Here is a 13,475-nt window from a genome sequence, read left to right as displayed (position 1 = left end):
GCTGCTGAATCCCTCAGGGCATTCGCAGGGGTAACAAAACACAGACCTTTCAGACCCCTTTCGCTCCTGATCTCAAGACAGCTTCATAAATTTTGTCTCTCACGATCATCTTGTCCCACTGGACTCTCATTTCCACGGGCATTTAACTCGGTCATATGCACCGGTGCAAGAGGCGTTATGCGGCAAAGCGACCGTGAAGGAACGCGTGTGAACGCAAACATCCGAGACACGAACCCAGATCGGCTCCGGCAACTGTACGACAGCTGGGAAAAGGTGCTGAGGAGCGGCAACTCGGGAATACGGAGTTACGGAAATGTGGAAATACGGGCGTACAAGAATACGTTACTATGGAAATAGGTAAATATGAAAATGCAGAAATGTGGGAATTTGCTGATATGGAAATACGAGAATATGGGGAAACTGAAATAAGGGAATACGTAAAAATGGAAATATGGGAACTCGTGAGCATGGAAACGCGGGAATGCAAGAAGATGGGAAAACTGAAATACAAAATATAGAAGTATGGAAAAATCCAAATGAGAATCATTTGAAAATCATATGAATCATTTGGAATCATATGAAAATGCAGGAGTGTGAAAATATGTAAATAGGGAACTAAGAGAATATGGCAAACTGAAATACGGGAATATGCAAATATGGGACTTCGTAAATAGGGAAATGGGTATGTGGGAACATGGAAATGCCAAAATATAGGAATCTGAGAATATGGGAAAATAAATCAATAAAAAAATTAATAGATACAACAGGTGCAGGAACTGCTTCCTTCAGACACCTGTGTGGTGGAGGAGCTGGAAGACCTTCAGAGGCAGGAGAGGTGGTGTGAGAAGGGATGAGATGAAAGTGGACGGGGCAGCAGGGGGCAGCAGCGGGGCAGCAGCAGGGCAGCAGCAGGGCAGCAGCAGGGCAGCAGCAGGGCAACTGCTGGTCTTCCGGAAGGTGAAGTCACCCCCCCTTCCATCCGCACCCCGACGCTCAAAATGAGCCCAAGAGCTCTTGAAGCACACCTGGGGGACCACCCATCATCCCATCTGTACCCCACATGAGAAGAGTGGAGACCAGCGGAGGAGCAGGACATGAGGAATCAAAGCCCCCCCCCAACTGGAAGGACAGCCCCCCCCATGTCTAAACCACTTTGGGACAGAGGACGCCATTCACCGCACTCCTCCTCGCGACTCGTGTGGGCCTAGCCCTTCGAAAGACACACACATTCCTTTGTTCGATCCCTCCGACCCAAACACACACACACACACACACACACACAATGCACCCAGACTGCCTTTACTTTTCTGTTGCGGTCCATCTGACAAACGGACACAACGGCCCAATACGGACACTGCAACGGCATTATATGTTCCGGTACAAGTCGTCGTGCCCTCATTTCCCCACACACACACACACACACACACACACACACACCTTAACTAAAGGACAAACTCAGCTGGGTTTACCATGGTAAAAAAAATAATCCCCCCACCTACACCTCAGAGTCCTTGAACCAGTGCTCACAGTGTCAGACTGAGTGAGGTAAGGAGGGTACAAACAGGGACTGGAGAACATTTCACCACGCAATCCAAGCGCTGGTGCCTCACAGCTGCTGAAGCCCGTGTCTCACTGCAGAGGTCTGGAAAGGTGCGCCGACCATGATTTACCCGCTCATACAGCTAGGTCCTTTTTACTACAGTAAGAGGTGGGATTTGAACCTACAACCCCCAAGTCCAAAAGCAGCAGCAGCTCTAACCACTATGCCACTAATACCCTTTATTGTTATTATCATTATTACTACTACTACTACTACAGGGAAATTAAATGTGTTGAGAAAAACCCCCAAAAAAAGCAAGAACAGTTGTCGTTCCCGTTGTTTGCCAAAGCGTAGGACTATACTGACAAGTTAACCAGAACAGGGTAAGTGAAAGTAAACACAGGTACCTGTGGACCCCTGGAAGCAACACGTTAATAATTGAGGGCCTCTGTGTGTGTGTGTGTTTGTTCGCGTTCGCTCAGCTGACAGATCAAGGTCGACACCCGTGGGGAAAGCCGCATCGGCCTGCCACCAAAACAAGCAGCGCGTTACCCTTGTTTTACCGCGGTTCTCTCGTGTGCGTGAAACCCCACCGTGCCGCACGCGTCCAGGTGCCGAAGCGGAGCGATTGTTTTCCCCGCACCGGGGTCTCCTGGGAAGCTTCCTGCCGCACGCGGGGCTGACTGGCGTCCGCTTGAGTCAGAGGTTCACAACTGGCCGCCTGCATCCAGTTATCTGGGGTCCAAGCAGGAAGTGGGTGTCGTGTCGAGTCGGCTCGGCCCACGTGGAAAGTGGCGCCCCTCCCCCGCAAGGGCAACACAGAGCATGCGGGTTGGGGGAGGTGCAAATGAACCCATCGGTACATCTGCAAACCACGTGGAGGTAAATCCCCGCATTGTAACCCCCCCCCCCAACAACACCAAGGCCTAAACAGGGTAACAGTGAGAAGGTTCTGGAAGGTTCTCAACACAAAGTGCTTCGGTGCATCCATGGTAAAACTGCAAGAGCTCCATCCATCATCCATCATCCATCCCTCATCAAGGCCAACTTGTCCAGCACAGGGTCGCAATGATCCAGAGTCTATCCTGGAGGCATAGGGTGTGAGGCAGGGTCCAACACAGGGCAAACACACATACATCACTCCTCCGCTCTCCCTCTCTCTCTCTCTCTCTCTCTCTCTCACACACACGAGAACATGGACATTCCACGCAGAGCACGAGAATTCAAACCCGCAACGGGGAAACGCGTGAAGGCCCTGACGAGGCACATCGCTACACACCTTATTAATATGAATATGAAGACCTGAGAGTCCAGCACATGTGAAGGGATTCCGGTCCCACCCCAAGACGAGTCCACTTAACGCGAACGAGTACGGCGGATGCGCGGAATGCTGGGAAACTGCCCTATTCGCGTCGCCTTACGATAAGTAACATTAAGTGCTGAAATAACTGTACACATCAACAGCACTTGGGCAAACTTTGTCAGAAATAGGTGAAAAACATTAACATCTTTTCCTTTGAGAAGGGAAAGATGTTAATGTTTTAAAGGTGGAAAGAAATGAACTCACAAGGGATTTTCATATAGACTTAAAATTATAACAATCATAATAATAATAATAATGTACAGGGCGCAGCTCTATCGAAGAGGCAGTGATGTGACGTCACGGCCGAACTGCGGTGCACGTGAAGCCCAGCGGACAGGAAGGTAAACGAGCACCTGCGAGGGGCGTGGCCTCGGGGGACACATCTGGAGGGGGGGCGGAGGGGGGGGATTCAGTACGTCGAACCAAGCGGTAGTTTCCCATGGAGGACAGTGAGTGTGTGTGAGAAAGCCCATCCAAAGCGAGACTAAACCACAAGGTTACCACAGCAGACCGCTGTATATGGATGAGTGTAAACGATGACTGCTGACGACGGACATCCCCACATGTGGGAGAACAGCTGTGACACATCTGGACCGCCCCACGCCCACGCTCACGCTCGCCGCCCCCCCAGAGTCACATCTAATTGACCAGAAGGGGACAAGCAAAGTGTCCCAAACTTGTTTCTCCGTGTGTGTAAGAGTGTGTGTGTGTGTGTGTGTGTGTGTGTAATCCTCTTAGGGAATCCCGTCTCTGCTGTATTTACGTGGCAGGACAGCGCAGCACAGACAATAAGGTCGAACAGACGCTCTTTCCACGAGCGCGCGCTCGCGCGCGCACGCCAGCACACACACGTATGTATGGTATACACACACTCACTGCATACACACACACACACACTTACGTCTGACTCGCGGTGCGGCGGAATTCCAACCAGGCAAAAAGCCACTCCATTCATTGGAGAGGGAGCGCGCGCCGGTCCGCGGGAGGAAGAGGGTGAGAGCGCGGTGTGTGCGTGCGCGCGCGCTCGCCCGCCCGCGCCGAACTCCTCTTCAGATTCAGAGACTAGCGCAGAGTGAGGGGCGCGAGGACGCTGACTCTTCTTCTTCCCGCCGGGTCGCTCCTCCTCCAATCCGGCTCCGTTATCGGCGCCTTTGAAGCGCTTTTTTTTCCTCGGCGGGCGAAGGAAAAGAAAGATAAAAAGCAGAGGGGAAAACCCTCCGTCCTGTTGCTTGTCCTCCTCCGCTCCGGTCCTCAGCCCGTCTCCCTCTACATGGTGGACGTGTTCACGGTTCCCGCTCGCGCCTCCAGCCCGCCCGGCCCGCTGCCGTGGAGGATCACGACGGTACCCGCCCCTTCGCGGTTGACCACGCCCCCTCCTCGATCAAGCTCCGCCCCTTTCCCAAACCCCCCAGCCGGGCGAAAGTGGCGGGTGGGGTGCAGGAAGTGACAAAACAACAACGGATGATATTTGATATATTAGATATTATTACTATATTAAGCCGAGAAATCGCTTCTGAATAAAATATTCACATGGTGCGGAACGGCCGCGGCGCGGAAAGAGTTAATCCTGAGTATGAGTACGGAACATATACCTTACTTTTACCTTTGCAGTGTCAAAACCTGTGGTATTTTAATCAGTGTACCGCAGTACTGCTGTAAACACTGGAACTGGCTGACTGACTACTGTGAATCCACTGACCGAAAACAGCAGGGAAAAGTCACCAACAACTGTTGCGAAGATATATTTAGTGCTGTTAGCTGCAGTCCCAGTGTTTAAAGGTCGCTCAAACATTTTGGGTTCTCAGAATCCCCGAATCAAGAGAAAAACACAACAGGAAAATCAGCCTCATAGATTTTATCTGTCCAACGAAAGCTTCCAAGATGTGTGGAGTTTGATGCCAACATCTCTAGTCCTGAAGAAAATGCTTTTATGAGGAGTTGTTTTGCTTCACACACAAAGGTTTAGAAGTCTTTCTTTCACACACACACTTGTCCCAAACAGGGGTCGCGGCAAACCGGAGCCTAACCCAGCAACACAGGGCGTAAGACTGGAGGGAGAGGGGACGCACCCAGGACGGGACGCTAGTCCATCACAAGGCACCCCAAGCAGGACTTGAACCCCAGATCCACCAGAGAGCAGGTCCTGGCCAAACCTGCTGCACCACTGCGTCCTCCACTTTGAAAGTCTTTGGTTGTATTCGCTAATAACATAATAACAACATTAGAAATTGATTATTCAAAGCAAATTGTTTTAAAATAAAAAAAAAAACTTGTGATTTACATATTTTAATTACATATTTGCATAAATTTGCATGCTAAGGTTGATGACACCTTGCTGTCCGTCACTGAGGACTGGAGCCACGCCCCCCCATCCGCAGGACTGTGCTGTTACTCCCCTTTCTCAAAGCATCAACCACACTGCTGTCCAGCACTGGTCCAGTTGTGTTCAAATCATGGACCAAATGTGCAACCATTATGTTCTTCACATGTCCACCCACGGCGGGCTGGGAACCACCCGCAGAACTCAGGAACAAGAAGCCGCAGCCTGACAAATGGAGGCGGTGCTAATATTATGGCACAAAGTGTGCGAGAATATGGAACGCAAGGGGCTTATGGGTGAGGTCAAGGGGCACAACTAGGAGAACCAGTCACAGCGGTCCATCACAGTCCCCTGCTGAAAAATCAGACACCATCATACCCTGGCACCTCTCTGTGGGAGTACTCGGTAGCACCAAGAAGAGGGCGGACTCTCTTAAGGAATTTTCAGCGCCGAACATCTCGGTTAACCGTCTGGCTCTCCCTGATTCTCCGATCGGACAGAAGTCAAGTGAGACGCGGAGCAAAATGGCGGCTGAATTATTGATGACGGGAGTTAGCGAGACCGAGGGCCCCCTGAGCCTCGTCGTCTTCCCGGAATACGCTCGTGCAGCAGTGTGGTTCTGGGCGCTGCCAGCGCCTTCGGGAAGGGTGGTCTTCTACTGCCCCCAAGAGCAAAACTGTGTCCCTGTGGTGGGCGGAGCCCCGCTAACCCGACACTTTTTATTTTTTAAAAAAACAAAAAAGATTGCAATTCTTAAAAAGGTTTCTGCTCTTCTGCTGCTCGGCGCGCCATTTACGACAATTTCGCTGCATGTCAGTACCGCTTGTCGGATTGATGAGACCCCCCCACCCCCTGCAGCAAAGAACAAGTACCAGAGAAGCCAGCGCATCACATCTACTTAGTGAATTAGGCTGGATATCCACAGACGCATGTGCTTTCAAGTCCATCCTCAGAGTGCCGGTCGTCCACCCGTCCCCTTTAATTCCATTCCCGCTTCCTTTATCTCACTCCCAGGCTTTCAAGCGCGCTCCCCATCTCCTGATTCACTTGAGGCAACCGAGCCCGGGCCCACCATCCTGCCTCGCTTCCAGTATCCCCTTCACCCTGAAACGGGCTCCCCGTGCTCCGATTCCACTACTGCCTATGGGGGGTTTCTCCAGGTGCTCGGGTTTCTTCCCACAGTCAGCATAGTTTATGCGAACTGGTGACTGCGAATTGTACTCTGTGCATGTGTGTGCATTCAAGTGAATCTGATTGTCCTGTGGTGGACTGGTCTCCTGTCCAAGGTGTACCCTGCCTCATGAACTATACCCTTGCAGGAGAGGCTCTGGACCACCCGCACCCTGAATTGGACACGTGACTATTGATAGCGGGGTGGATCGATGAACCACACCACCTATGTTTCATACTGATGTAACGACACTGCCCGTCACTTCTAAGGGGCTAAAAATTAGGATTGGGTGGTGTCACTGGACACGCCACGGTCCACCTTGGCCACCTTTACTCATGCAGCGGTCAGTCTTCTTTCTGCTAACAGGACAGCCAGCACTGCTGAGCGCCTTTGAAGCCCAGAATCTGCCAAAGTCCCAGCGGCAACAAGAGCGGTTTAGCAAAGCTGGCTTGTCATTACTGGCCGGTTACTGTGTCATTACCGCAGTCTGTCCTCAGCTCTTCAAAGACCAGCAATGACCGTGACAAGCACCTGGGCTTGTGGCTTCCACAGGAGGAAAGGTTCGAGTGAAACCTCAGAGGAAATCAGTTTTTTCTTCATTACGTTGTTCTTTTCCGAATGCCGGACACACATCCATACCTTCCTCCATATGGAATCATAAACTGTTATACATTTCTAGTGGAACCGATACACAGTCGGGCAAAGAGCAGCAACAACACGGCTTCACAGCGTCGAGGACGTGGTGTCCTTAAAAGTCCATCTGGTCACACGTGAATGACTCAAGTTTGTTCTCTTAGCGCTCGGACACTTTGAACACACCGCGCTACGCTGTACGCCTGCCTAAGGTGTATATAGACATAGCTGGAGATGCATACATACTGTATAGAGACTGGACGACGAGCCTTGAAATTAAGCTTCACTTTTGTTTCCCGAGGAGAGTCGCAAAACACACATTTTGCCATAATCTCCCTTGGTCCAAAAAAGACAACGACATCACCAAGACATCATTGCTGAGAAGCGCCTGACACATTGCTGCAGACCCCAAGCGTTGCGTGTCCGGCGCCTGCCGTGCGCGTACCGCTGTCTCATCGCATCCCGACCTGTAACCCTGGCGATCAGATATGAGCGGATGTGGGCGCTGCCACAGTCTGATGTACTGTGCGCACATCTGGGAGACGGTGGGAAGAGCGGGGGGGCAGGGAGCTCATCTGACACCTAAGGGGTGAAAGAGAAGTAAATTCCCTTCTAAGCTTCCCAACGGAAAGACAAGCTGGGATTCTCTCTGCCCGCAGTACCAAACACCACCTGTAGAGGCCAGAAGAGCGAACGTGAGCGGCACCGTGGCTCCTTCGAAAAGGTTCGAAATCGGAATATGAGAGGCCTTCCAGTGACTAACTCGTTAGGCATTTGCCGTAAATTCCCCATGTTTTCCTCTCTCCCTGCACAGAAAATATCGTCACGGGCGCTGGCGGACCCTCTTCCCATCCGCGAGCCCTTGCGGCGCACCGGTGCCAGGGACACACTTCCTCTCCTCACACGTTTGCTCGCATCTCTGGCACCCCCATTCCATCAGACAGGACTTCCCGTGGTGACGGGAGCCGGAAAGCTCTGTCCGTGCGAGGCCAGCTTCCCGCCCCTCCCTGCCAGCTGCCCATTGTGTGTGAGACGGCGTCTGCTCCGGAGCTGTGACACAGCACCTCTTTGCCCGAAGGAGCGCCGCCCTCCGCCGTCACGCCACGGCTTTGCGCACCACGAGGACCCGTCATGCCCGTTTCCCCTGTGGGGGGTCGCTCTGCCCCACCCACGCCAGCACATATCCCTCCGATGACAGGAAGCGTGACAGGAAGTGTTTCCAGTGACCTGGATTTTTGAACGCTGGCTGAGATACCTCCCAGCTGCACACAAGAAGCAAATAAAAGAACAGAAGGGTAAATGACAGGTTATTAATACGTCACTGACACTTCTCGCATGGGCAGCGTACTGCCGCGCCGCGCCCTTCGTTTGAGCTACGCAGCCGTCCAGGTACGGAGAAGAGTGGCCTAGCGCCGCGCCAAAGTGGAGACGCTCGGTTTAACACGAACGGCACGGTCTCGCTTGGTTTGAACTTAATTTTCACTCACATCACCCTGTTCCCCACCCAGAGCCCACTTCCTGAGACGGCTCCCGATGAAGATCACGTGGAGCTGAGCGACGAGACTCTGTGGCTCACAGACAATCGCAGCAACCTTCTAATTCTGTCCTTGTTGAAAATCTCTGTTGCAGAAACATGACAACATGCCCACCGCGGTCCTACACAGCCCTGTCTTATAAACATGGTAAAGCCTACATGGACCCGAGTAGAGAGACACACATCTGGTTGGGGTGAGGGTGGGGTCACTTTAACCCGAAGCCTCTCTTCCCTCCTCGGGACGGACCCGACACGCTGCTCCCATGCTGCCTGACCCCTGACCCCTCCCCCTCCCCCACAACTCACAGCTGTGCTTCTCGTTACACGGATTAATTCCAGCATGATGTTGCAGGGGTGGTGCTGGCTGCAGGAGGAAGAGCTACTAGGCTGTGAATGAATGGCGCTAATTAGCATTCGCATTGTAATTTTTACAAAAATTCTGCCATAAATCTGCTTGGCTGAGCACAGACAGCACCGTGTGTGTGTGCGTGTGTATGCACACGCTGTAAAGATGTCAATAAACAAGCAGCGCCAACAAGTGTGGTGTTTAACAGTGTCCACTAGAGGGCGACAGAATCAAACCTGGGCTCAGCTGTGGTGGCTCATGACTCCCGGGTCACGGAACCAAGGGGCGCCAAAGGTGTCGTTCTGTCGATGTCGCGCAGGGACAGGAAGGCGGCGCGAGGCAGAAAGGTGGCGTCACGTCAGCAGCGGGACGGAGACGGGAAAGGCCGGCCGCGTCCTCGGCGCAGGCGAGGTCCGGCCTCGGCGAGCGAGAGAGGTGCCGATGCGCGCGGTCCGCCCCGGAGCGCCGATGACTCGACTTGGGGGAGATTTAATGAAAGTGGACAGTTGCTGTTCGCACCGTGGCTATATCATCAGGCCTGAGGCAGGGTGGGCTTGTGGGGCTGGGGGGTCATGCCCGCTGCGGGCATCTTGAAGTACCTTGTTATCGCGGTAAAACCTCAGGCCCCCCGCAATGCAGCAGAGATCGCATTTGTCATTCGTCATATCGCGTTTCAGACGGCGCGTGGACTTCCTGCGTGAGCCCCGTCCCTCGACCTGCTTCTCAAATGGCCTCCCCCGCAGGGCCGTGCTGGCGGACAGTGCCTCCGGCGCCCCGCGGTGCTGGGAGAGGGGGCTGTTTCACGGGTCTCCTCTTCCCCCGACAAAGGCTCCGTCCGCAAGTTCTCCCAGAATGCCTTGGGAGACCGTTTGCTGACGGAGGGTGTTGCTGTGCCGCATCCTGCCATTGTGGGTCCAGAGAGCGCCAACGAAACGTGCGAAACAGAGCGCGAGGCCCGTCACGGGACACGCGCGAAAGCGCGGCGAGGCCTCGGCCGCAACCGGTCCGATTGTACCGCGGGAAACTTTTTTTTGGCGGGATCTTTCATTTGATAACTGATGTTGTAGGTGTGTACAGCATGGGGTGTGTGTGTGTGTGTGCGCTAAATCCAAGCCCCGCAGAACACACACTGTGTGACGAATGAGTCCTGCATGCTCACATTACCAGCCCCCCCCCACGTGGTGCCGCCCGGGAAAGGTCAGCGATGCCATGTGCCGACAGGAGCTGTTTACTTCCTCGAGATGCTCGTCCCGCTCCGGCAGGACAATCTGCCCATTGTCTCCCCTCACCAGAGCCCCGCTGGACCCATTGGACATGGAGCGGCGGAGAATCCTAAACGGCTCAGCTCTGGTGCCTCGTCGTCGTCCAGCGCGCGCGCACACACACACACACACACACGGAGATACTCACACAAGGAGACACACGCACGCACTCAGCCGTATTTACACGCAGCAGCGTTTGCGCGGGCCGCTCTCCATCGTAACCCATTACCATCGATTCACCGGCTTAGTGCTCCGCTGCAGTTGTGGGTTCGAGTCCTTACCGGCCCCTACGAGAGGCCATTACGGACCTCAGATTGTTGCGCTGCGGTTGGTGAGCTCATTCACGATCTTCCGAGGAACGGATGCACTGTTCCGGGGCGTTTACACCGACCAGTACGGACAACAGGGGTGGAGAAAACATACACGGTGGAAGGGTTCGGAACGTACAGCGGAATCATGGGAAATGGGACTGGAGCCAATGACAGCCGCCAATCACATTGCCACGAGATAATTCGGAGTTCGGGGCAGTTCGGGACCCCCGGAGCTCGGACTGTCCCACCGGGGCGAAAGCCACGTAAACTGTCACTCTCGGACTTGCATCATCGTCACCCTAAGGGTGTGGGTTCGAATCCACACCGGTGAACTGCTGAGGCGTGACTGAGGCTTCCGTCGGTGTCCCGAGTAAGTCTGGTAAAAATGGAGGTGAACTAACTTTTTAAACTGTGACGCATCAAACCTTCTTAAACATACTTGGCAATAAAGCTCGTTCCGATTCTGATTCTGATTCTCCTTCCGCTGAGATCATAAGAAAGGAGTTCACGCGTCGAGGTCCAGAGCTCACGTCCCAGCGTGGACAGCAGCTGCAACCCAAGGGGCGGACACCGATTCAAGGCCGCCGACCTGTCGAAAGCGATGAGCCACACGCCCGAGTACACCCCGGTCGTCGAGACCCCCTCCTCCGCCCCGGAGTCCACGCGTCCGCGTGTCCGCCCGCTAAACAGGGACACCGGCGCTTGGGTTGTCGAGTCGGTGCAAACACACTCTGCCCTCCGCAAGTGTGAAATCAGAAGCAGGTTGCACGGGGTGGCGTCGCTTGGGGAGGGGGGGTGCAGATTAAAGCACCTGTTCCTGGGTTTAGCGCAGAGGTGCAGCCCCTCCCCCGACCGCTCTCCTGGGAACGGGGCAGCAGGGGGCACGAGCAGTAACAACAGCGCGTCTGTGTGTGTGTGTGTGTGAGACAGTGGGGGATGTGCCACACCCATGAGCCCATCACACCCCACCACGAGAGCACCCTGTGCATGGATAGTTAGCCGCCATTAGCGTCTGCTGCCCTCCCATTGTAGACCCCCACCCCTTCCACCCTCACACACACACACACACACACACACACAGAGCCAGCTGTTGCTGCAAAAAAGCCTCCTTCCCCCATCAAAGAGATAGATGCGCACATGCGCTCGTACAGTCGGAGCCCAGCTGGCCATCGGACCCCCCGGGGCCACAGAGCCGAAGAGGAGAGCTGAGAAGCAGGTCACGTTATTTCCATTAAATTTTCCGTTTTATTTCTGTTTTCGTCACGACTGTATAGGAAACATTTCATTTGCGGACTTCGAGTGTCGTGTTGCGTTTTGCTCTCGGCCCGGGAAGAGACGGCCGACGCTCGCCGAGCTCCGCGAATCAGAGCTCCCGTGTCGAAAGCTCTGACCGAGGGGCGCGGGGCTCGAACCCGAGGCCGACGTGAACCGAGGCTCGGCAAACGTGTCCCTCGGCGCCGCGCGGGCCTCCGGCGCGAGAGCGGCGGCGTTCCCGCGCCGCGTCGCCGCACCTCCGTGATCGATACGCACGCAGAGTGCGATTCAAATCTGTGTGTCCTGTAGCGTGAGCCAGCAGCACGGGGGAGGTGCGCAATGGAGGGCGAAGCGCCGTGTCATTGGACCGGTGGCGGGAAAAACAGATGGATCTCTCTCTATCTCCCTCACACACACACACAGATCTGAGGCAGGAAAACCAGCGCGATGTTTCCTTCCAGCACAGCTCCCAGTGACACGGTGTGAAACACTCATCTGGGAGCTGAAGAATGGTCATCTTCTCCTTCCTCTATCTGTACACACCTAGAGATCTGGCAGAAACACTCCTCTGAGCGTCGCTTGGGCCTCCGGCCAAACTCACGCTGACACACACATGTACAAAAACTGCGACAAAGACGCGGTACCATTTTAACCGCTGCCCGTCTGTCCTGGTCCCTCTTGTGGCCCCTCAAGACCCCTAATAATTCTTCATGGCCCCTTACAGCTCCTCACATTCCCATCATAACCCACAACAGCCCATGGTCCCCCGTGGTCCCCCGTGGTCCCCCGTGGTCCCCCGCAGCCCCTCGTGGTCCCTCATGGTCCCTAATAGTCCCGCACAGTTCCTCGTGGTCCCTCACGGACTCTTATGACCCCTCGAGACCCCCAAGAAGCATCTTGGCCCCCCACGGCCCCTCATGGCCCCCCACGGCCCCTCGTGGCCCCTCAACCAGCTGATGAACTCAGAACATCAGCGACTCGTGTTTAACTGCTACTAAACCCAAACTTGCAGGAGCTGCCGAAAACGGCGGCGGGACGGAAGCCCGCGACCCGTTCGCCGTCGGTCTTCGGTGTCGCACCCGAGCCGCGTGGCCCCCCCAGACAAACCCGCATCCGTGACAAACCCCTCCCCGGCGAATGAGCTAGGAGTGCCGGAGCGCCGGCGGCGGCACAGCCGCACGGCGCTGTGGCCCCTCCCCTTCCTGCTCCGCCCCCACACCCAGCTACCCGCCCTTTCACGCTCCATCCTCACCTGGTCCATGTCTCCGGCGCGGCTCCGACGGGCTCCTAATCACGGGCGCGGCGCGCAGGAATCCCAGGCGCCCCCGCCGTGCCGCCGTACCGCCAGGCAGCCAAGGAGCGCACGGCGGCGCCTCCCTCCGCTAGCATGGCCCCCCTCCCGCGCCGGCGCTCGCCCCTGCCCTTCCCTCTCGCTCTCGCTGCCTCCGACAGCGGCCCCCGGTTGCGTGTCCCTGGTCCGCTCTTGTCCTCTTGCCGCCGCTGCCGTTCGAACCCTCGGGGGGAAGGAACAGGCATGAATCCTCTGTGCTTCAGCGGCGCGTGAGGGAGCGAGGAGCGCGCGCACTCACTCACACACGCTCACACACGGGCACACACGCTCCCCGATTCTCCCCGTGCTCCTTGCTCTCAGTCATTCGCCGTGATCTGGCCCACTGGCTCCCCTCTCCGTTTCTGTCTCTCTCTCTCTTTCTCTCTCTCTCTCTCTCTCGCTCTCTCTCAC

General features: G+C 55.2%; 1 protein-coding gene across 2 annotated transcripts in view; it reads right to left on the bottom strand.

The window, feature by feature from the left end:
- The window catches only part of LOC108941600 (rho GTPase-activating protein 23-like), a 52,735-nt gene extending 39,260 nt beyond the window's left edge, over positions 1 to 13,475 (bottom strand). The window contains exon 1 of one of the 2 annotated variants that reach the window (XM_029253978.1): positions 12,987 to 13,475. In XM_029253978.1, coding sequence (XP_029109811.1) covers positions 12,987 to 12,995 — 9 coding nt within the window. In that variant the 5' untranslated portion in view covers positions 12,996 to 13,475. Of the gene's footprint in view, positions 1 to 3,804; positions 4,314 to 12,986 lie in introns of those variants that run through there. The other variant, XM_029253977.1, reaches the window with a different exon arrangement.

Source organism: Scleropages formosus, chromosome 8, assembly GCF_900964775.1.
Source record: "Scleropages formosus chromosome 8, fSclFor1.1, whole genome shotgun sequence".
In the NCBI taxonomy this organism is placed as follows: domain Eukaryota; kingdom Metazoa; phylum Chordata; class Actinopteri; order Osteoglossiformes; family Osteoglossidae; genus Scleropages; species Scleropages formosus.
The sequence above is the reverse complement of the archived record's forward strand: the minus strand, read 5'-3'. Positions and strand labels throughout refer to the sequence as shown.